This window comes from Vanacampus margaritifer, chromosome 3 (assembly GCF_051991255.1).
Source record: "Vanacampus margaritifer isolate UIUO_Vmar chromosome 3, RoL_Vmar_1.0, whole genome shotgun sequence".
Lineage (NCBI taxonomy): Eukaryota > Metazoa > Chordata > Actinopteri > Syngnathiformes > Syngnathidae > Vanacampus > Vanacampus margaritifer.
The window spans coordinates 18,977,756-19,002,062 of record NC_135434.1 but is presented as its reverse complement, the minus strand read 5'-3'; the positions used below and the strand labels follow the sequence as shown (position 1 = coordinate 19,002,062).

The window sequence follows — 24,307 nt, the reverse complement described above, 5'->3', positions numbered from 1 at the left end:
AGTCACGAATGTGTGCGCACTGAGGCCAGGCCAGCAGCTCGATTGAACGTCACTCCCTGTCGGCGGCTGGCTAGAGCAGCACAACACGCGGCCATGCGCGAGGCAGCAGCGCCAGCACTTCATCTCGGCTCTATTCTGCGCTGACGGAACGGCGCCTTTCCTCTTCTGTACCTCAGGTAAAATGTTGACTGCCCGCTAAAGCTGGCTTTTAATCCTACCCTTGGTGTTTCATGACTTGTTTTGGCAGGTTAGTAGCTTCGCGAGACGGCGTTTTAGTGCTAAACGTCGCGAGGTGAATGACTAGCAAAACATGCAGTGACTGTAGCCATAAACTGTGTGTTGCTATGCAACGTCCTACCGGCCACCGCCGCCGCCGCCTTAGCCGCTCACGATGTAGGTAATCCTTTTTTTGCCACGTCATACGGGAAAAAATTTAAATACAGGTAGGCAATACCAATACAGTACTATCTTTTCGCTTATACGTCGTCTCCATTCGTTTTAAGTGCACACGCTCGTATGAGTTAAGCATTTTTTTTTGCCACCTGTTCCTATTTGGGTACTGATTTAATTTACACCAGCTACTTAAGTTTAAATGTGAACACTTTTCTTTCGTTCTGCTTTGACTGTTGACTACTTTAGAGCTTTTATCAGCTTCTTTCCAGTCAGAAGTCTGTGGTTTGGGGTGACCATTTCCACTACATCATCGGCATTTTTCTGCTCTGTCATCACTGCTCTCTTGTGTGTTCATGCCCATAGCACTACCCTGCAGCCCAAGACACGTGAAGACACAAGATGGTCATTCCCAGCGGGACTTCGCTCAGCAGGATGTCACTGGCCATGGACACATGCAGATGTTTGCAGTGAAGGTGCCTGCACAATACTCAGCTCATATGTGGCGGCAGTTTGACATCAGTGCTCCTTAACACTGCGACAGAGAAATTCTATTATCCCTCACCTTCTGTCTGCTGCATTGGTAGGAGAGGAGGAAATCACCATACCATGTTGTCTTGAAGCCAGCAACGAGGAAGAATTATGAGTCAGAATGGAGGAGGAGGGAACCTTCACTCTTCAAATCTGCCTTTAAGCTTGATAGACAACTGGCATGCTTATTTGGAGAGCAGGGAGCGCTCCTAATATTGGACAATGACGCACCAGCATGGCTTCTTCTTTTCTGTAAATGATCACTACATTGTTTTTGCTTATATTTTTACAGTACACGAGACAAGCTCTCTGTGTTCAATGATTTTTTTTCTTAGACACTTCCTTATCTCATCTGTCAAGACTGTGTGTGTGTGTGTGTAGGGAGGGGTGCGGGGGTACTAGACATAATGTGAAGGTTGGACGTGGGAGGGTGCTTCACTCACCCGCTGAGTGGTGACTTGCTTCCAAGGATGTAGCAAGGCATCTAAGCGCCACTCTTCTCCCACGGACTGCAATGGAGAATTGAGCAGACGCACCATGCTCAGAAATATCGCAACAGCCTGATGGCCCTTCATCACAGGGACTTTAGGCTCTATGGAGAGTGTGTTTAGTTAGTTTTGAGCTATCGCCTCTTAGTTTGTCAGGAACTGCATTCATTATTTTGCAACCACACCTCAGTGATGTGTGTTTCCTTTTTTCCACTGTTGTCATTGCATTGGCGTTAACTGGCCTGCCTTTGTTTATGTTTCTGGCAGAAGAGCAGACTGAGGTAATACCAGGTGGACTTGAAGGTGTGGAGGAGAGCTGAAAATCATGGGTAAATCCAACAGCAAGCTCAAGCCAGAGGTGGTTGAGGAATTGACGAGGAAAACCTACTGTGAGTATCCTCTAGTTTCTTTTTGTGTGTCTTTAATGATCTCATCCTGCTAAAACCTTGAATTGAAATGACAGTTGGCACAAAACTAAAAGAGCAGAATTTGCATTGTTACCGCTTCTTCCCATTGCATGCTTTTAAGCAAATAGCCCGTGTCCACTGCTTCTATTTTAATTAAATACAACAGAATGACACTAGCTAGATTCAAGCTGCCGAAAAAAAGCATTGTTCTTCGACAAATTGTCACAAATAGCCCGTGTCCACTGCTTCTATTTTAATTAAATACAACAGAATGACACTAGCTAGATTCAAGCTGCTGAAAAAAAGCATTGTTCTTCGACAAATTGTCATTGGGAAAGGTCAGGCTCTACTTTAAGTTATAGGGATCATTTAATCATGCTGTATGCCAGGGGTCACCAGCTGTTTTGAAGCTGAGAGATACTTCTTGGGAACTGATTCATGAGAAGGGATACCAGTTTGATATGCACTTCTGAAATAACACATTTGCTCAAATTACCTTTAATAAAAGCATTATTAAGGCCTGACCTACTGTATTTAATTGGCCGATATTAGCTCTTTTAAAATAGTAAAGAATCGGCAAAAAAAATGGCTGATATTTGTATACATTATCACACTACAAGATAAGACAAAGATAATGATGTTCAAACTTCCTCGCCAAAATAAGTGGAAAATTGGCCAATTTTTGCAGAGTTTGCTCTCATTTGTAACATTAAACAAATACGTACTAAAGGACAACATATTGGAAAACAGTCAAAAGTTTTACCTGAGCTTCATGTCTTTAACATTGTAAGCAAGCATTAAGGTATCCAAAAATGAGTTATTTTATTTGCTCAATTTTTATTTTTATGTCTATTAACTGGAATTATTATCAGAATCAGCATCGGGCTGAAAAAACATCCATATTGGTCGGGCTGTAGTTATCATTTGTTAAAATTAGCATTTATTGGTATTTGTTTATGTGAATGGTTTCTCATAATTTTATGAAACAGATAAGTATCAATATGCAGCATTTTATTTCTATAAAGTCATTTTTAAAATGATTACTGCTACAACATTCCTGGGAAATCACAATTATCCCATGACTGGTGAGCTATTTTTAGAACAGACCCGCAGGGTACTAATGTGGACCCTTGGGAAATACCTGGTTGGTGACCTCTGCTGTGTGCTTTCATTGAGCTTGCTGTAGTTTATGGATTTGTATTGAAAAAAAAAGACTGTAACTAAGACTGCTTTACAGTTACTCTGCAAAGCGAAATTATTCAATTGGGACAGAAGCACTCATTCACAGTATAGACATAGTCTTGTATTTGCTCCTGATGATTCTTTCATTCGAGCTTTGGTAACATAAACTGAACATTACCATTGTCCCCCTTGGTTTTCAATCAGATTTGAACTCAGTTTGATAATTAGCAAAATAATGTCTACACTGAAAGACACCATTTGTGTGTATGTGTGTGTTATTCTTGGGGCACATCGTCATCATCATTATTATTATTATTGTCGTTCTTGTCATTTGAGCAGTGCATTGTGCAGGTGTGAGTGGGAGCCGACATCCATTGGCTGCTTAATGACTGTGTTATTTGCATGGTGGCACTCGGCACAGCAGAGGCAAGGCGGGCTGCTGCGGCAGGAAATTGCTGTGGAGGAAGACGTGGCTTCTTGCTGGGCTGGCCTGCTTGCCGCTGTCCTTTAACTCTTCCTCTCGCGCAGCCTTTCTCTCTGGCTCCATCCACTAATTTCTTGCTTTGAGCAGAGAAGGGAATAGTGTAATTAGGATCTTATCTGGTTAGCATCTCTGAGAGGAGCACCAGGCTGTTTTCCTCCACATCGTTCTCCCATCTTTTCTTGACTTGAGACTGCCATCAATCATAAGTTATGCTACCTATTTCTTGGTCTCCCATGAGAAGCTTTGTGTCCATCTACGTCACCATTTTCCTTTGTTTCTTGACAGATTGGGGACTGAGGAAATTTCTCTTTCTAAATGTCTCTTTGTTTCCGTGGTAGAAAAAAAAGTAGGGTGTTTTTTCTTCTTCTGGAGAATAATAGCTTGTGTTGACAGAAAACCAACCAAGGCCTGGCCAGCAGTGAGAGCTGTCAAGTGTGTGATTTAGATGCAGAGACATTTTTGTAAACTAAACATGAAGACATTGTACAGTCATTGAATAGCCTACAAGAGTACAAGAGCGCTTAAAGAGATTTCAGATTAGGCCGGAATTACTGTTCAGTCTCGCATCACATGGCAGCACCAGCGGTCATATTCAAATGTCTCCAGGGTGAAGGCTTGGCCTATCTAATAGCGTGATGATTCTTCTGTGTTGTCAGAGCCATGAAGAGGCTCACAGTGACAGAGTGCAAGCGGGAAGGGTTTTTAGCAGACCCTCCAGGGCCAACCAGCCAAGTAGGCCCCGCACTTTCTTGCATGGACGGGTTGCATTACTGCACATTAGCTCTGACTTGAGTTATATAACATTTCTAAAGTAAATCATAGCCATGCTGAACTGCCTCCATTTCTGACTACAGTGGCAATTTAATGGCAGTTTATCTTGGTTGACAGTAGTGAGATTGACTGTGACATTCGCTGCCAGGCGCACATGAAGCCTTTCTAGGTGAGTTGTACAAATGAAAGCTATACCCCACTCGGCTTCCAGCATAATCGCCTTCATATGAGCAGCAATCACAGACTACATTAACATGCAGTCAATAACCCTTTCAAATTTTGATTACTGGCAATATTAGATTTTTTTAAAGGCCATGTAAACAGGTGCAAAAACCCAAATAAGACCCCTGGATGACCCTTTCTTTAACCTAAATATTTGGTCATTTAAGCGCGTATCGGGGTACCGCTATTGAATGGGACATTGGTTCGTGTTTTGCGCATGCTCGAATCATAAGGAACCTTGGTCTTTTGCGTACAGGAACTTCTTGGATGTGCGGCGGCCATCTTACGTTGCCAGTCGCTAAATGAGCGTTCAACATGAATACATTGATTTCTCCATGACGTTTTCACATTATTTTCTGTCTCTGCGGCGAAAATGCGACAGTGTGTGTACATATATAAAGTCCGTGTGCCTGGCGTGCAACCCGCCAGAAATACACAAGCGGAGGTAAATATGGAGAAACTTAGATGGAGCACAGAACCACATTTTTAGAGTGAGGAGGAAACTGACTGCTTTATTAGCGTGGTAAGTGAAATGAATATAATTTCTATTTTTGACCGTAGAATGTTAAAAAACGGAAATTATGTCTATTTGCGTGTTGTCCGCTCACGTATGTACACGCCTTATCGCAAATGTTTCAGAAACCGGAAATGACCATAACCCGATACTGACTGACTGCATGTAAATGAAGTCACAGATAGTACTATTTTTCCTTTGAATATGTTTAGGAAAGAAATGCTGAAATTGTACCTGCATTTTTATGGACTAATTGTTCTGCTTTCTCTGGTTGCACCTTGCACTCATTATTATGAATCAACATCTTGATAATTATGCGTCCTTAATGTATTCTGGAGACGGGAATTAATAAACTTCGGCTTCATCCCGTCAGCCCTTTTTCTTTTCGGATATATATATATATATATATATATATATATATATGTTGTGTTGTAAGCTGCTGTGTTGAAACGTGAAATGTCAGAGAAGAAAAATAAATGAAACAATACAAACACAAAGAAAACTACAACCATGAGTTGATTTAATTCAACTGGACACATTTGAAGACAATGTAAAGCTGCAAGGGTTTTTGTTGGATATTAGTAGAAAACAGTGCCTGCGCAGGCTCGATAACATATCAAGCCTTTTACACTGCCCTCTTTGTTAATGCTGTGGCCGACCTGTCTTTGCTCAGCCTTAATTGTCCTTTTGTCAGGGTTCACTTGCACTAGTTCCCTCCTAAATGGCCTGAATAAATTATCATCATTTCATGAAATCTTCTGATTCCATAAAATATTCTAATAACTGTCCACTCAAGGTAAGATGGATGATTGCTATTTTCACTAAAGTGTTTGATCTTTAATGGTGCAAGGAATTTTGTCCCAAAGCTAATGCCACTCTATTTCTCTTGCAGTTACAGAAAAAGAGGTGCAACAGTGGTAAGTGTGGGATTTCATTCTTTCAATCCATCCATCCATCCACCAACCAACCAACCAATCAATCAATCAATCAATCAATCAATCAATCAATCAATCAATCAATCAATCAATCAATCAATCTATCTATCTATCTACCAATCAACCAATCAATTAATCAATCAATCAATCAATCTATCTACCAATCAATCAATCAATCAATCAATCAAACTGCTCGTTGATACTTAAGCCAAGAGCCCAGAGTTGACTTATTTGAAGTTCTGCTCCTCACCGTTCTATTCTGAAAACGGAATGACTTTGAAGCTTTCTTGAAACTTGAGATTCTTTCAGGCTTGGTAACGCTAATGTGTCAACTACCTTTTTTGCTCCATTTGGACAAGGAATGTCTGATAAGAGAAGAATGGCGGGGGCACAAGAAAATTTGACTTTCAAGAATTTAATCACGGCAAAAGTCGATACTTCACAGGGCGTCCGGGAACTATTCCTCCCATCTGTACCCCCATCTTTTGTCAGATCAGAGCCCACGCGATGATGTAACATTTACAGTACTTGCATAGATCAAAATGACACATTTATGCGGAAGAGGCACCCCAGACCAGAAGAAGTCACACAACAGTGGCTAGAGTGATTATTACTGCGGAGGTGTGAATTTCTGAATGTAATTGTGAAGGCACTATCTGACAGCCGGGGGCGCTGGGGGTAGCAAGCAATTCACCTTCATTACAAAGATGATTCAAGCATGAGTGCAGTACTCTCATTTGTTTGCTGAATGCTACTGCTGCTGGGCTATTGTTGGGAAGCATGAAAAAAACAAAGACCAGCACATCTGATAAAAAAAGAAGAAAAAAGGAGCACTGTAATAAAGCAACCATTCGCTTCAATTCTCCTGCTTTATTTTTGCATTTCACAATCGAATTCACCATGCTTGAAACGAGCTCCTTTGTGAGCTAGCCACTTTTCTCGAGTCTGGTAAGGGATGGAGCATTGGAGGGTCCGCAGCCTGGAAGGTAGCTTGTCTTTGGCCTATTTCTTCAGTGCATTGGGGCAGAAATGCATCCCCTATCCCCCAAAAAGCAAGCTAGCCAACCATCGCTCACTGGTTTTCCATGGCAAAGTTTGCATGAATTGTCACTTGGATATTAGCAGCAATCAACACTGCTGAGGGTGAGGGATGAGAGAAAATGTTACCAGGGGAAATGCCAGATGGCTTGTAATTAGAGCACATGCACAAGAGTTTGCAGGGTTAGAAAAATGTCCGTGTTGCGCAGAGAATCAGTTTCTCTCTCTAATTATCCACAAAACTGAATTAGTATTCCCTATACTCACCTAAAATCAGTACCAATATGTCATTGTGTGCTGAATTTATTGATGACCTGAGGGCACGTGCCAGAAATAAATACTTCAACTCCTTGCAAATTTTTATTTGTCGTCTTATTGCCAGTTTTACTTCTGCTCTGCCCCTGTAAGTGCATCACGACCCCAAGCATAGACTGCGCATCTGTCACCGAGTCAGATCTCGAATATGTGCTCATGTTCTTGACAAGTCAAGGTGATTCTGGTTAAGACTGTGAAGACAGGCTGACACTCTGCTGACAATGTATTTCCTCTGATTCCTCATTACATGCTCGGTGAAAGTCACTGATTGTGTAGTGGTCCACTCGCCTGACTTGTGTGCAGGCAGCGTGGCTTCAGTTCCCACTCAGCGATGGTGTGAACGTGAGTGCGTGAATGGTTGTTCATCTCGATTTGTGCTCTGTGACGAGAGGTGGACAATCCAGGTCCAGAAAGTAAAAACACTGCCACAGTTTGGCTTTAGCGACATGTGCTTACTACTCAACCGGCAGGTAAACGAGCTCAAGACCTGGTGCTTGAGTAGAAGATATTTGAGATTTGATCCCACAAATCTGTGATTGTGTGTATTGTCATCATTTGCAGATGGGTCAGGGACGTCATTAATCGGATCTGCAAAGTAAAATATTACAGCAAACACATCTCATTCACAGAAGGGTCTTTATTTTGCTGCCATCGTTAATAATCCAAGGTTTCTCAGGGTTTTTCTTTTCTTTCTTTTTTGCAGGATTTTTAAAATAATTGTTATTTTTTGGGAGTTGGGGTGTCAGGTCCCGACCCACTGTTGCACTGTAGTAATTCAGCTTTTCTCATTATTTAACAATGTATTCTACACAGAATTCAAAGTTCTGATGAATTGACTAATATGCCCAACACTATTTCCAATCAAAACCTACAATGCATTAAAACCATTTTACGCGCTTAAATGACCAAACTTTTTTTTCCATGATAGTCCAGATTAGGTTTACGAGTGCACAAGTACAGAATGGGTTGAATAATGAAAGGCTTCTTTTTACATTGTGTTGCACCAAAGAATAGCTCATGTGCACCAGTGTGTTCTATCAATGAATGCATTATTCTGCCTGGCAGATATAATATAATAATCACTGGGTAATTCTGCCTGATGAGTTCAGGTTTCAATTGCTTTGGCCTTGAAATGTGATACGGATTGTACATCCCAATTTGGCTGTACTTTGTATTCCGCATACAAACGAGCCATGCTTTCATCCCCCCCCCCCCCCCCCCACTTTTCTCCCAATAATTCAAATGCGAGGTGGTTGCTTTCTCTTTTTTTCCTCTGAACTTGTAGCAGCAGCAGTGCATCAAAGCACTATCATCTTGTCTTGACGACATGGAGCTTTGCTTCATCATCCCCAGAGTGGAGTAAAAGTAGTTTCATGGGAGTGTGGAGTCAGTGGTCGTCCTCTTCATCACTCTTCCTGTATGAACTTGGGCTGGTTTTGCTGTTGATCAGAAGGGAAGGCTTATTGAATATCATTTCTTTTTGTTATTGTGTGGGGCAGGGATGTTTTTGAAACTAAGATCTATTTTAATGTAAGTTGAATACGTCTCTATATATTTTTAAGCATATGGTAAACTGACTGTATATAATTAGTTGTTTGTGTTTGGCATTGTGTCTGCTGAATGCTCCACATGCACCGTTCCACCCACTAATTGACCAATATAATACAGGTGCGCAGTGATCCAGGAATGAAAATACACTTTTAGTTCTTATTTGGTCTACATGGGAATTGCGTTTCTCGTTCAGACGCAGGGATGTTTGAAAACAAGCGGTCATTGGCTCTACAGTACAGTGAAAGGTGTGGTGAGCAGTGGCTCATTTACATGTGACAGGACCACACCCCCCTCACTCAAAGTGATTGGTTTTAACCAGTGTTGTAAGAGGATGCTGAGTGTGTTTCTGAATTTCGGAATCCTAAGTGTATTTTGACTGAAAAGTTAAGACACTTGGGAACTCCTTTAAATTGTGAAAAAAATTGCATAATGTGTCCTTTAGGAGTCACTGGTGCTGTAGGTGGTTGATCAACTCGTTGGTGATTGCTGGTATAGACTAACACCCTTTCGCTTGCCCGTATTGGGTTATTATGTAATGAGTTATTAGTGTTCAGTCTGGCTGCCTTGGTTCTTGATTGAGCGGTACATGGAAAATGCCCACCTTTGAGTGACTGCACTTGAAATTGCTTATGAATTGCGGCTATATTTAGCCTAATATACATGAAGTCGCTTTCTAGATAGGCTATTTCCAAGAGTAAGGGGAAGTGCTCAGACTTATCTGCAGCCATGCATATTATCAAAAGAAGACGAGAGAGTAATTCGATTGCAGCAAACCACTCTGGGCTTGCTATTGGATTAGGACGATGGTCTTATCTGTAACTGAGACAAATAGCTTTGCATATCAACTTTTTCATCAGATGTATCCTTAACTACATGCCCATTGCAGACAGGAGGTGTTTATGATTACTCTACCTTGTGTGCCTATTGGTTCATTATTGTCTACCTCTGTCTGTTTTTCTGACAGGTACAAAGGCTTCATTAAAGACTGTCCAAGTGGACAACTTGATTCTGTGGGCTTTCAGAAGATATACAAGCAGTTCTTTCCTTTTGGAGATCCCACAAAGTTTGCCTCTTTTGTCTTCAACGTGTTTGATGAAAATAAGGTTTGTAGCAATGTATGGCAAAACTTTATACCTGCTTATATGAAAATGATGTGTCATGCATGTGGTTTGTCCAGTCTGTGATGTATTTGTTCAGTAATATTTTTATTTGAGGACATTTGCTTGTAACAGATGCATTATGAGCTACATGCCTCTGTAGATAATAATAATAATAATTTAAATGCATTCATTCTGATTGACTTTTCACTCCATTTTTTGTTTCAAATCATTCAGAAAATTCATTTTTGGGGGGGAAATTAACTGCTCATTAGCTGCCAATTAGAGTCACAGGTTATATAAACACATGTTTGTAACCCATTTATGTCAAAGAGTTTTCCCCTCTGTAGTTAAGTATCTTCTTTCTGAAGCACTGTACAGTAGGGCTGCTCGATTTATGGAAAAAATAATAATCACGATTATTTTGGCAATCATTGAAATCACGATTATTCAAATGATTATTTATTTTTTGGTACAAAACAAGAAAATGTTTAAGCATTTAAAAAAATAGAAACACTATGATTATGTAAGTTCCTTTTAGACCAAACATAATTTATAATAATATATATTTATAATAATATATGTTTATTTATGTTGGCAACAACTTGAAGTTGGAGTGCAGCATGTGCACTATGCAGTAGGACGATCATTTATTTTTGGGGTACAAAACAATAAAATGTTTAAACGTAAAAAACAAATAAAAAATATGAAGACAAATACAATTCTTTGAAACACTATAATTATGCAAGTTCCTTTTGGATGAAACAAAAATGATTAAATTAGTTCTTTTAAAATGTAAAAAAGGTGCAAACGTATCAACTTAAACAACTCAGAAGTAACTATTAATAATCTTTTGATTTTGTCATTGTGGAGTGTAATAATTGAAATTGTAATTGAACTTCGATTAATTGCACAGCCCTACTGTACAGTACATCGGGACAAAGTGTACATGCTAATTTCATTACAATCTATAGAGTCCTTTAGAAGGTCATTTGGAAGACAAACATTCTTTGAACATCTCCCTATAGGTTAGGTAAGCCCTGCAAGGTTATTGGCTTTGTGTGTTTAAGATGAGACAATTCCCCTTTGGCTGCAGTATGACCTTCACTGGTATCAGGCGCCCCATTGTTGAAGAATGCACTGATCTTAACAGTTTCTATGACTTATTCAACAAGCATGTCTTCTTGTGATAGTTTCTTTCAGAGAGAATTGATTCTAGACTGTTGAGTCGCGACCCAAAAGTGGGTCACAGACCAATTATGGAAGTAAACGTGCACCGATCACAATCTTTTGGTTGATCACCGATCTCTGATCTTTTAAAAAGTCTGATCTGCCGATCACAATTTTTTTTTCCATAACTGGCAACATACACTTTCAGAGTTCCAATCTTATTTTATTGGAAAACATTGAACAAAATCTGCGAATTAATAAAAACGGGTTGTTTTAACTGCAAATTAAGTAGTTCTCTCAAATAAAAATGAAAAAAAAAAAATGAAAAGTCATCTCTGTAGAAGAGGACAGTGGCTGACTTTTTCAGACCTTTGAGGAGGAAGATGAGATCGGTGGAAAACATCGTTTTTTGTTTAAGGGATCAGCCGATCACCGATTCCCCCAAAATTAAGGAAATCGGAGCCAATAAATCGGCCGGCCGAACGATCGGTGCACATTAATTTGGAAGGGTCGCGGACAGCTAGTTAAAATATGCCTTGTTTTGATTATTCCACTACAGTACAGAGGTGTACCAAGCTTCCATGTGGAACATAATAAGTAAGCAACAGGAAGTGTAGCTGCATCGCGCTTTAGGCACTTGTTTACTGTACTCCCCAACCATATAAAGTGCAGTCCGGCCACTGGCTGGAGGACATCACGGCGAGCAATATGCATTTGGCACTGCATCAAATTCATATAATACAGTATACTGTCTATACATGTGTTTTCAGAGGCAATTTTTTAAACAAATCATGTTGTGTATTGTTCTTAACTTCTACGAAGTAGATTGCGACAATAGGAAAAAAAAACAGTTGAGAACCACTGTTCTAGAGCACACAGCTAAATGCTAAGATGAATGTAGCCAGGAAGTGAGGCTGAGTGCCGCACCAACAGGAAGCCACTTTATATGAGCTGGTGGCTGTTGCATGCGTCACGGTGTTACTGAGTGATAACTTGAGTGATGAGTTGGTCTGAATCCACAGAATATGACCTTCTCGTCCAACACACATCATAATGATGCACAATACAATATCTGCATGAATTATGATCTGTAGTCATTTAGGGATAGAGAAACATTTCCATTTCAGGTATGATGAAGTTGTTACCGTATTCTTAGAAACCCTGAAAGGATTTCTCTATAGTACCCAGTCATTGTGTGTTTGTGGAGTGTAACTTTTAAGACTTGTGAGCCATTGGCATCCATCTAACTAATGACCAGAGGTGACATTATTCTGCCTCTGGAGAGAGCTTGGTGCAGGGCAAAAATAGCCACAAACTTCAAGCAAACGTCTGGCCCTGTTTTGTGCAGCGTGCAGCAAGGACATCTCTAAAGAAGTGTAAATGTGAAGTCATCTTTTTTCCTCGCTTGTGCCATTTTCTAGGACGGACGCATTGAGTTCTCAGAGTTCATCCAGGCGTTGTCGGTCACTTCTCGAGGGACTCTGGATGAGAAACTTAGATGTAAGATGCAATCTCTATTACTATTGTTGACATTTAAATGGCATGATTTTGAATTGGGTGTTATTTTTTTTCCACACTGGTTGATTTACAAGACATATGAGTTGCTGTGATAACTATTTTTTATTTTTTTGACTGAGCAAAATATGCAAAAAGTGCCTTATGCTATCCAAAACATTTGAAGTTGTTGACCGACTCTGACAAAAGTATCCGCATGTCGGTGACATTAGTTTTGATTGTTTGGACAAAAATATTGATTTTGAGATTTCTCTAAAAGAGCCTTCTTAAACTCTAGATTACCATTTCCCAGCAGCGCAAAAGTTAAAATTATAATAGAAGTGTATAAAAAAAAAAATAATTACAACAATTGCATATTTAGTCAGCGTGTTTTTAGTCGACTTTAGCTAGCAGTGTGTCTTGGAAACCTGCCTCAAAATAATCCGGAGTTCCTCGCCTTTAACGTCACTTTACAAAGGATTGATGTAAATGGACATAGCAACCAATAAAAGTTGAAATACACCAAAATGTGACCCTCCAGCACAAAGTGAACCGAAGACACACATCTTAACAGAAGTGAAGAGGCGAAGGTTTGTAATCCAAAGAGTTCCGGGATCTCTTTCTTTAACGAGTCCATTTCTACTAGTGTTTCGTAAAAGCATTTCTAACTGACGAGGGTGAAGCACTCATGCGAGCAGCCGAGTGTGACAGCGAGTGTAAAAGTTGCGAAATGCCGTCTATGTAATAATGTAGACTCATAATGTATTGTAAATAATGTAATGTTCACGTCAGTCGTCAGACCACTTCATCATAAATGCCTGAGTCACAGAATATAACCACAAATGTTAATTTGATGCTCTTTTAACTGGGATGAAATTAAAATAAATTATGAGCTAAATATAAAATTTGAAGATGAAAAGATCATCTCAATGGCGTCGCTTGTAAATATAGTATTTTACAGTATGTATAGTGTTGTGTTCCTTATGTGTTATAAAACCTGTTGAACTATCAAAAAATTTTCATTTCCTTAATGTGACCAAAAGCATTTGAGGTCACAGTAACTTAGGAATGATGACATTTGCTCAGCAGCCGAGCCTCTAAGATGTAGTAAACTACCTACTTTAATATTTGACTTTTTTTTTTTCAGGGGCTTTCAAGCTATATGACTTGGATAATGATGGCTACATAACCCGTGATGAGATGTTGAACATAGTCGATGCCATTTATCAGATGGTGGTAAGTTGACTGAACTTTACAAAGAGTGCAACCAAACACAATCCATTCGGAGTCTGCATGGTTGGAATCTTTCTTCCAGAAAGTTTTTAAGGAAATCATGCGTGTAGGAAAAATTAAAAGTGAATCACTATAGTACTCTATATGTTAAAACAATAAAACACACTTTGAATTCTCCAAATGTCAATACCAGATGGAGAGGGTATGACACAATGCATGTTGCAGTTTCTTTTTTTCTTTTAATTTTTAGCATAAACACATGTACAGTAAGTCTAAAACGAAATTAAGTCCTAACATGACGGACGATTCGCTGCACGATTCTAAGTGCAGTCAGAAAAGGCCTTGACGTTTTGGCTATTACATCCGTTCATCCATTTTTTATGCAGCTTGTACTCATTAATGTCATGGGTGAACTAGAGCCGATCCCAGCTGACGTTCAGAGAGCGGCGCAGTACACCCTGAACTGATCGTCAGCCAATTGCAGGGAACAAATTAACACGGCAATTTACACTAACATTCACATCTTGGGACAGTTTCTAGTTTAATATTCAATTAGCCTAGCACGCAGTGCTTTTTAAATGTGGGAGTAAGTTGAAGTACTAAGTAGTAAGCATGGGGAGCGCATGCGAACGCCACACAGGAAAGCCAGAGCTGAGATTTGAATTTTGAACCTAAGAACTGTGATAATAATGCTGTCGCGAATATTCCTATTCTTGCAAATATATACGTTTTGGGAAAGAAGTGCAAAAAGCCATAAAAAATGCAGTAATAGTTAACATTTAATATTTTAAGTAGAGCTGTCGAGCGATAACAATTTTTAATCAAATTAATCACATTTTAAAATTTTGATTAATCACGATTAATCGCTTAATTAAAAAGGCTTTTTATAAAATAATAAAAAAAGCCTACTAAATATAAAGAGCACCTGTTATGTGTTAATTCTTTTGACATTTAATGTTATGAGGAAGTCTTGAACATTTTCTGATCCACTGCACACGCTAATCCTCCTCTTTTTCTAATCAGTTAATTACTGGCATAATTTAAAATGGAAAAAAAATGACCCCGATAGTTTGACACAAACAAATATTCTGAATGTCATACGCAAACATTTATGAAATGCTTTACTTCAATGCTTTGTTTTTTTTAATTGCTCAAACACGACCTGTGCCACCTTTAGCGTAACCATCTGCTATCATGATAAAGGATAATCTGTGACCAAAATTAATTATGCCATTCATCTGCTTTAATTCATGATTAATGTGATATATTTTGTGATTAATTAATTAGTTAATGCTTTAACTTTGACAGCACAAATTTTAAGTCCATTCTATTATTATTATTATTATTATTATTATTATTATTATTATTATTATTTGTTATTACATTTTTATATTTTTATTTTACCATCTTTCTGGTTGTTTGAACGGTTCCCACTGTACTTATGCCTGATTGTTTTTTAAATGTTAAGTGTAATAAGTTGGTATTTCAGGGAAACACCGTGGAGCTGCCAGAAGAAGAAAACACACCAGAAAAGCGAGTGGACCGCATCTTTGCAATGATGGACAAGGTTAGTGCAGTTTCTATAGTGCAACAGACTTGATGTACGTTGTGTATAAGAGCAGTGTGCATATTGTTTACCATTAAAAAAAGCATAGTGGCCACTTTCAGGGAATTGAGATGAACTCTGTTAAATTTAGAACGGCAAGCTGTATCTATCAGTGTCATTCATACTGTCAACACTATATGGTAGTCAAGTCTCCTTCCACGCTCGTCCTCAGAGCCAGTACCCACTCTCTAAACTCAGGGAATTTACTTCTGCGAATGATGAGCTGAGGCCTGTATGTGTGTCCAAGCAGCACAGCCACAAAGTGTCTGAAATCCAAGTCCACTGACCGCGGGGCCTTGCTTGCCCCCTGCTGGTGATACTGTGCTAATGGCGTCTCTGTCCCATGTGCCTCTTCCAGAATGCAGACGGGAAACTGACTTTGCAGGAGTTTCAGGAGGGCTCCAAGGCCGACCCCTCTATTGTGCAAGCACTGTCTCTTTATGATGGTCTAGTCTAAGAATGTAAGGTGAGTGGAGTATTCATGTGCAAGCCACATGCACATTTAGCCAAGGGGAAGTTCCGACCATCCAATAAATATTATGCCATCCTTGTGTCATCTGAGCCAATAAAAAAAACAAAAATCAATGAATGGCCTAAATCCAAAGGAAAGCAGCTGCTTTCTGCTCTCAGTTTGTTCTTATGAATTATTCAGGCGACCCACTTGTTTGCTGGCAATCAAATGGTCTTTCTGTGCCGAGCGAAGAGCCTCTTCCGCCGCCTCGTGTAATCCACCAGCCTCTGCCAATTGTTGCTGACATCGTGCTCAGCGTTTTGTCAGCTGTGAAGTGAGCATGTGAATGCATATTTTCAACACGCCATTCAAGTGATTATCCTGCATGATCTGAGCAAAGACATGTTTGTTTTCTTTAATGGAGATCACACTCCTACCCTTGCTAGACGGATCCAATTTAGCATTGGAATCAGACAAACCCAGCACCATCAAACAATCGATCTTGCTCATCCAGAGGAGGACTGACAATCAGCAGACACTTGTTTGTGTTTCCAACAAGGATTGCCGACACATTTTCCGACGCCATTCAAACCTGGCAGCATAGCCCACGGTCATTTCAACACACTTGTGCTGCTACTGTGTGCTTCTGTGCAAATGTCGCAGCCTTAATCTTTCCCTGCCAAAAGTCCCAGGAGGGGAATTGCGTTAGAGGCTTTTCCAGACTTTTCACAAGAAGATGCAGCGAGCTGTGCTGTCATCGTGGACTTTGACATGAAAAAAAGTGAGCACTAATTTAACGTTACAAAGCAGTGTACTGTAATATGTAAATATGGTATTATAGTAATTTAGTTCCTGCTTTGCTTTATTCAGAAGTTTTCACTTCTTTTAAAATGGAATAAAGTTTTATTTTTTATCAAAGTTGTTGAAATGTTTTGCACTGCATTTTTCACTACTATTGTGGGATTTTTTTTTTCTCACGCTCTGAGTTTCCTCTCCTGAGAGAATAGAATTTGTATTTGTGGAACAGTGTTGAAGGAGCTGGGACTTTTCTAAGAATGATTTTACTGTTTGCAGCCTGTGAATCCTATTTTGTTTTCACTTCCCAGTGAGCATGAGTGTCTCGTGTCAGCAGTGCAATTGCTGAGCAGCATCGCCGAAGCTCACGGCTTAAAATTAAATTGAGGCTCAGTACCCTCGTTCTCTTTCAGCAGACAGCGTGAGGCACAAACAAACACCAATTCTCATTGTAAAGCTTTTGCTATTGTCCACATTATATTTGTCCTGATGTGTGAAGCCAGAGCATGCAATCATGCCTTGTACCAATTCTTAATCATTCTTTGTTAAAGCGGTCATGTTTTAGCACAGTCACTGATGTTATGCCTTATGCAAATAAGGATTTACTGAATGACAAATGCCATTTACCTGTCATTGATCAGTATGAGAGCACATAATAAAATGCATTTAAATGGCGGTGTGTCCTGGTATTATTATAATATTTTAGAACATTCTCACATGGATTAGGATGCAATTATAGTAACAAACCTAATGTTTGGGACTCTGTCAACACCTCATTTACTTATGACTGATTGAAAATAAATAAATCAGGCACTAATTTCCTGCCTATAATTGGTCCAAAACGCTACTGCTTGGTTGCTAACCGGTACACGGAAGCTAGAACACGTCCCCCCTGTACTGACATCCCTCCATTGGCTTCCTGTACATTGATTTTAAAAATCTTATTGTCTGCTTTTAAGTGCTTAAACGAACTTGCACTAACTATCTGTCTGACCTGCTATCTGGAAGTTAACCCTATATTCCCCAAGGTCCCTTAGGTTGAGCTTCCCCTAGTTGTTCCCAAATCTAAGATTAAACTCAGGGGAGACTGGGCTTTTGCAGTAGCAGGCCCAAAGCTGTGGAACGCTCTGCCTCTGCCTGTAAGGCAAACCCTCACACTACAGGTTTTCAAATCACGCCTTAAAGACAAACATTTTTACTCGTTGGCCTTTAAAACTCAGGGGTGACTGCCACATTTTGACACAAAGTATGCGTCATGTTTGAATGTTTTTTTTCTTTTTTGCGTTTTATGCTTTTTATATGTTTTATATTTTGAACTGTGTGATTTGTGTGTCTTTTGCCATGGTTATCATTATTTTTTTCATTAAAATGCCTGAGGTACATGTGGCGATTAACCAAACAATAAATGACTACGTTTCATTTCTTATCAGGTTAACCTCCGGGTAAACGTGTACTGGCATTCAGTGGCATGTCTGTTTCACCACTCATATGTGGTCTCTGTAAAATGAACTAGACCAGGGGTCAGTAAGCTTTACTGTCAAAAAAGCCATTTTAGGTACCAAAAAAATCTGTTTGGAACCACAAAACATTAATGAACAGTATGTTCGTGTTATTGTTAATTAGTGTAGTTAGTCTCATGTACTGATGGCCCCAGAGCTACTTAGAACTGCACCAAAACATATGAGAGCAGCATCCAATATTCTTCTACCTTTCGTCTTCTGTTTTTGTACATTTTCAGACTTTGTTTTTCATACTTTTTTTTTCATTTTATTTTATTTTTTAACTTTTCTGCCTTTCTGTTTTTTGGCAATTTTATGGACATATGATCATTTCTGCCTCTCCTTTTTGGGGGGACATTTTAGGCAATTTTTTTTTTACAGCCAACCCCCCCCCCCCTTTCTTTTTTGCTGTCAGTTTTGCTATTTTGTGTAGGTTTTATGATAATTTTCAGGATTTCTTCTTTTGTTTTAGGACATTGTATGGTTATTTTTTGAATAATTTATTTTCTACCTGTTTTAAATTCAATTCTCTGACATTTTTAGTAATTTTAATAATTTTGTGCTTTTTATCGTCCTCTTTGGACATTTATGGTCACTTTTTGGACGTTTTTAGTATTTATTTATTTTTATTTTTTTACCTTTCGTCTCTTTTACTGACAACTTAAAAATGTGGCTTTTTTTTTTTTTAAATCTAAAACATTAATTAATTTAAAGAATGTTTTATCGAAAAAGAAAAAAGAACAAATATGTTTTTTTTGTGTTTTTTTTTTAAAGAAATCCACAGGGAGCCACGGGAGAGGTACCCTACTAAAGAGCCACAGGTTGCATACCCTTGAACTAGACACAAAGTTTACAGCCCGGCTTTGTGGTGCTGATGTATACGATTGATCCTAAAAGTGTCGTCTGGATTGAATGGGCATGTTGAATCGAGTAAAAGGCTGCAAGTCACAGAGGGGTCAAGTTACACGCACTCACGCATCCAATTCAGGTTGGGTCTCTCCGCAGGAACTTTTTAATACCTATCCCCGCCCCCGTTTGGAGCGTCAGAACACCAGCTCTCCAGGGGTGCTCCACTCCACAAGTCAGCCTCTCCACACTTTGCTCCAAACTTTACGCACGGATGTGCTCCTCTGGACCTATTTTACACGGAATTTGGATGCATTTTCTTCCCAGGTTTATTGCCGATTTAAAAGAGAGTTACACTCCTACTCCTTTTTATGTATTTTTCAAACTTTTAAACACGTTTCCCTGGTGATTCGTTTTATTCCAGGACGGATGCAGTAGATTTTCACTTTTTTTTTTTTTTAAGAAGAAGATGAAGGGTGTCTTGATAACGTGCCTGGTCCTGGTGCTATGTAGCAGCATGCAAAGGCTCCGGGCATCTCCGGCATTGGCGGAGGGCCACGGGTCGGATGTCAGCGCCTCAACCCTGGCCTTTGTGTTCGATGTGACCGGCTCCATGTACGACGACCTCAAACAGGTGATCGATGGCGCTTCGCGGATTCTGGAGAAGACCCTCAGCCGAAGGACCAGACCCATCAAAAACTTTGTCCTGGTTCCATTCCATGATCCAGGTACTGTTTGCGCCACCAGAAACTGTCATGTGGATAAAAAGCATGTTTTCGTGAATGATTTGTTAGTATTTGTGTGAATAAATAAGCACTCAGAATGTAGCTTATCCATCTCACAATTTTGTCTCAAAGTTGAGACAACAATAGGCTAAGATAAACAGATGGACTAACTTAACGCACGAATTTGGCGCATATGAGTTAATACAAAAAGTTATAATAACTGTAGCTTAATATTGTTTTTGCACTTTAGGTTATGAGTAACCTACTTGTGGAAACCAGATACAGTATTTGAAACAGCTTTCAGTATGACCCAGTTCTAAAGTACAACGCGTGTATTCAATTTCTTTAGATCAAGTAAATTAATAATTTGGTTTCACTCAAAATTTTCACCTGACACTGCAGTAAATGACAAAAGCTAGCTGTTCACATTTTAACCCTAAAATGTTACTTTTTGTGGCTCATGCTGCAACAGACCTGTTGTCAAACTAAACCAATAGTGAGGCCAGGTAAGGCTGCTCGCCCCTTCCCTGTAGACTATATTGGAAATGCTAGAGCTTGAAAATAAAAGCACGTCCTCTGATGGGGGAGGTTTTTTGGGCCCTGATGAGAAGCATATGCTGTCTGCCTGTGTGTAATTAGCCCAATCACCCTCCCCAGCCCGCCCTCTCCACCAAAACTCTAAGACCCCCGGTAAAGCCAGCGTGAGGTGGTGGTGATGGTGGGAGGAGGAAATGTTCTGGTGGTTTGCCTTAACCTCGCACATTTTGTCTCTGTTAATGTGGCCTACCCTTGAGGACCTTGTAAAGTTTCAGGATAGCTAAAAAGCTGTGGTGGCTGACAAAGATGTGCTGTCAGACATTTATTACCGCTCACGAGCACGGTGCTACTGTTGAGAAAATAAATGAGATTGATTGGTAGCGTCATCAGCTTGATGCACCACTGCAAGCTCTGCAAGATACTATAGGGCTTAATAAAAGGTTTGCAAACTTAATTACTTATACAAACAAATGTGGAAGCTGAACAACTAAGTGGGCACACTCATGATTGTGTCTGCCAGACAGGCAAAGTGTGTCAGTAGGCAGCCACAAACCAGCACTGCTGCGTGTAACAATGACCGTGGTTACTGTCACAAGGAGGTGTAGGTAGGTCAAATTAGAGGCGACATGGGGGAACAGATTTTTTTGTGCTTGTTAACATTTATGAAATGCCAGAAACGCAGTCTGGGGGCTGACTTGGAGCTAGTCACAAGAAGGAGTCATGCCTCTTGTGGCTGTGGCGGTGGAAGTGGGAGACCCTGTCATGTTACAGATTTGGGACACTGGGTCTTCAGTCATAATTCGGAGACCGAACATTGTTCTAGTGGGAATCAGTCTTATGCCACGAATAAAGATGGATGTTGTTCCAGTGGGAACTGTTCTAAACAAACCTGATGAGACTGAAGACGGTGACTAGTGAAACAGCCCAGATGTGAGGCAAGTGGACATTTGACAGACATAAATCAGGCCTCCTCATCTCCTCTCGGATCATTAGTGCAGGGCGCTAGCATGTAAAAAGAGGAGCGAGGAACAAAGACGTTGCAAACAGTATAGAAATGAAATTTGTGCTTTGGAGCTGATGTTCCACCATGACTATCGGCTATAAATAGTCTTAGCGTTAATGTTTTCTGACATTATTTATTTCATCTTACCAAGACATTATGAATAAATATGTTTGGTGAAGGCCCCTTTCTGTTCCAGGCATGCTTGGCTAATTTTGTAAGGAACGCTGTAAAATACCTTTGGGATGAATAGCAACAGTAATTCCTAGAGTCAAATATGTTGTAGCTGGAAAAAGATAAACAACTTACCCCAAAACTTTGGTCCAGAGCATATTTCAGTTGGGTATACGGTCACTTGATGGGCTATGTTTTCATCCTTACAGATATCGGGCCAGTGTACATCACCACTGACCCTAAGAAGTTCCAGCAGGATCTTCAAGAGCTGTTTGTTCAGGTGGGAACAGAAGACATGTAGCGATTATTGCACCGTTAATATACCACAATATTATCTCAGGCTTTATGTGAGTGTATGTGGACTGTATCGTAATCGGGTCAGTATAATGCAATGCAAACAGTAGTTTGATCCCTGAAGAGTTGAAGCTGGGTAACTCAGGAATGTCCATTTCAAGCAACAATCTTCTGTAATTTGAAGTTTGGATAGAAAGCCAGATCTGCTCTTTATCTACTGATCATACTACAACACCATGTAGCCTATGGCTGTAGAAGTAGAATCGTTACACAATTATTCATCTCTTTTTTTTAATTTTGTATTGATGATGCCCTGATATGATGTTGCATAGAACAAGTTGTAAAAAGTCATCTCGTCCAGTGGTATATTTGCGGAAACATTATTGTGGTTGAAACTTACACAGGGTGGGGGTGACTGCCCTGAGATGAGTGTTGGAGCCATTAAGAAAGCCTTGGAGGTTTCTCTTCCTGGATCCTTCATTTATGTCTTCACCGACGCTAGAGCAAAAGACTACCGCCTGAAAAGAGATGTTCTACAGCTGGTGCAACTCCGTCAGTCTCAGGTAAACATTAACAACCTTACATGATTCGGAAATTACTTGTTCGGTTCGGTGTCTCGAAAGTTTAGTTCATGTCATTGTATTATCAACAAAGCACAAAGAATGGATTTAGTGTGTGAGCTTCTGGGTACAGGAAGCAAGTTCAGAGAATTCTACAGCATCTAAATCATGGATGGGTGCACAAACAATAAGGTATTCAAACTCATGAGAGAAGAATCAGGTCAACAAGAATGTGGTAAGAAATGCAAAAAAAAAAATAAAAATGTCCGTCAACTTTTCCCAAGGAGAAAGATAAATTGACACAGAAAGATGGTGACAAGAGAGTTTGTACTTTTGGCAAGTTGATGAGACACAGATACTATACAGGCCACAGCCAAGTAACAAGGAAGAAGGCAAACACTGTAGCCGGAGGTGAATGAATCAGCAACCAGAAACTGAATGACTTCCAAACTGCCCCTTCTCCACAGCATGGTACCTCTTTCACTAGACATGACTCGCTATTAGCATTGACAATAGTTGATACCACCAGGTACTGTATCGTACCAGCAGGGTGCATGATGACTCAAAACAATACCATATTGTCGACATAAACCCCTGCGGGCGGCTGATAGGTCAAGCACATTCGGCATTACTGACTTATAACGTTTGAAGATACACAGATTGAAATGCAAATGAGTATGCTAACATTAGCTTGCTTTAGCCCTGAGCCTAACATTGCCACAGCACTCCAATGTCCTATACTGTACATTAGTAGACTTTTGAAGTCCGCATGACAAAAGACGTCAGCGTGACAGCGTCACCATAGACTAGAGGCAAATGAAAAAATGGTGTCAGAATGCCAACGTGGACAAAAGTAACTCTTATCTCTTTTGTCTTGTTGCCAGGTGGTATTTGTGCTGACTGGGGATTGTGGCGACCGCTCACAGCCTGGCTACAAGGTCTACGAGGAGATTGCCGCCACGTCCTCAGGGCAGATCTTTCACCTGGACAAGCAGCAGGTCAACGAGGTGAGAACATGACAAAGAAGAACTTTATCGTCCCTGTAAATGTTTTTAGTCACTCGTATCCTGCCTGAGTGTCAACACAGCACAGGGCTGTGCAGTGCGGAACCCGAGCCAACAGCTCTGTGTTCTGGTGGCCTACTGAACCCGTGAACTCCAACATTTTTGTGTGTGTGTTTGTGTGGGTGGGTGAGGTAGATGTTGGTGGGGCTAGGGTGTAAGGTCTGTTTTCTGTCAAGTTATGCATGTTACAAAACATACAAACAGCTGTGTGGGGCAACTTCATTCTCACTCAGGAACCCTGCCAAAAAAGGAGTTCCTTTATGTCAGTTGGATGTTCGTACTGTTATTTTTTATTTGTAGGGAATAGGAAACTAAATTCAATTGAGCTATCACACCTCAACTCCTTATGGCTTTTGCTGGAGCGAGCATCTTGCCATGATTTATTTCCATAAACACATTTGTACACTTGAGATTTGAAGACCTCTTTATCACAGCTAGTGTGTGTTTAGCCAATTAGTGTAAATTGGTTAAGCCTCTAACTGGAATTATAGTAGCACATCTAACCTCTACCCCGAACAGCATTTTAATAAGGTGTGGCCAAATCAATTATTCTGTACGGGGTCTCAGTCTATGGTCTCTATGGAAGGAGTGTGTACAGCAAACAAACTGAAATTACTCTCTAATCCCAGGATATGATCTGTCGTGGTATTTCTCAATCCAACAGCTGCCTGATGGGGCTTGTGTTGGCTCGTCACACAACAGCTCATTGCCAGCATTAAAATTTTTGCATTCTTTACGGTACTACAATTCTACTAACTTGCAGTGCTACATAACACATTACAATACTGTCCAGATATCATCATAATATGGGACACTTAAAAATGACAAAAGTGTTGATCTTTATTGGTAGCCTTGAGCATTAGTTTGAAATGAAGATGGTGGTTTTAAAGCACAATAAAGGTGAAGGTGATTTTTTTGGCATGAGGGATTCAAG

General features: G+C 40.0%; 2 protein-coding genes and 1 long non-coding RNA gene across 6 annotated transcripts in view; 2 read left to right on the top strand and 1 right to left on the bottom strand.

Moving 5' to 3' along the window:
• Positions 1-17,348, top strand: ncs1b (neuronal calcium sensor 1b). 4 transcript variants are annotated; one of them, XM_077560864.1, is made up of 11 exons: positions 1-176; positions 757-866; positions 978-1,173; positions 1,677-1,798; positions 5,882-5,906; positions 9,793-9,931; positions 12,517-12,595; positions 13,737-13,825; positions 15,312-15,389; positions 15,787-15,894; positions 16,081-17,348. In XM_077560864.1, the coding sequence occupies exons 4-10, from the start codon at positions 1,735-1,737 to the stop codon at positions 15,883-15,885; spliced, it is 573 nt and encodes a 190-aa protein (XP_077416990.1). In that variant the 5' UTR covers positions 1-176; positions 757-866; positions 978-1,173; positions 1,677-1,734; the 3' UTR covers positions 15,886-15,894; positions 16,081-17,348. The 4 variants fall into 4 exon arrangements, 2 of the variants coding, with proteins under 2 accessions (XP_077416990.1, XP_077416989.1); XR_013293391.1 differs by having other exon boundaries at positions 2-176; positions 978-1,798; positions 16,081-16,213; positions 16,304-17,348; XR_013293390.1 differs by having other exon boundaries at positions 2-176; positions 978-1,798; positions 15,787-16,213; positions 16,304-17,348.
• LOC144048655 (uncharacterized) lies at positions 8,535-23,275 on the bottom strand. The gene is made up of 3 exons (XR_013293392.1): positions 21,591-23,275; positions 19,513-19,769; positions 8,535-8,716 (listed from the first exon to the last, which is right to left on the bottom strand). It is a non-coding gene; the product is annotated as an uncharacterized LOC144048655 (long non-coding RNA).
• The window catches only part of hmcn2 (hemicentin 2), a 51,545-nt gene continuing 46,726 nt past the window's right edge, over positions 19,489-24,307 (top strand). Inside the window, exons 1-4 of the mRNA XM_077560865.1 lie at positions 19,489-19,747; positions 21,665-21,735; positions 22,154-22,312; positions 23,194-23,316. Coding sequence (XP_077416991.1) covers positions 19,489-19,747; positions 21,665-21,735; positions 22,154-22,312; positions 23,194-23,316 — 612 coding nt within the window. The remainder of the gene's footprint in view (positions 19,748-21,664; positions 21,736-22,153; positions 22,313-23,193; positions 23,317-24,307) is intronic.

Coding starts and splice junctions, on each gene's coding strand:
- ncs1b (XM_077560864.1), top strand. CDS start 1,735: ATGGGTAAATCCAACAGCAAGCTCAAGCCAGAGGTGGTTGAGGAATTG. Junction 5,907..9,792: donor GAAAAAGAGGTGCAACAGTG/GTAAGTGTGGGA, acceptor TTTTTCTGACAG/GTACAAAGGCTTCATTAAAG. Junction 9,932..12,516: donor ACGTGTTTGATGAAAATAAG/GTTTGTAGCAAT, acceptor GCCATTTTCTAG/GACGGACGCATTGAGTTCTC.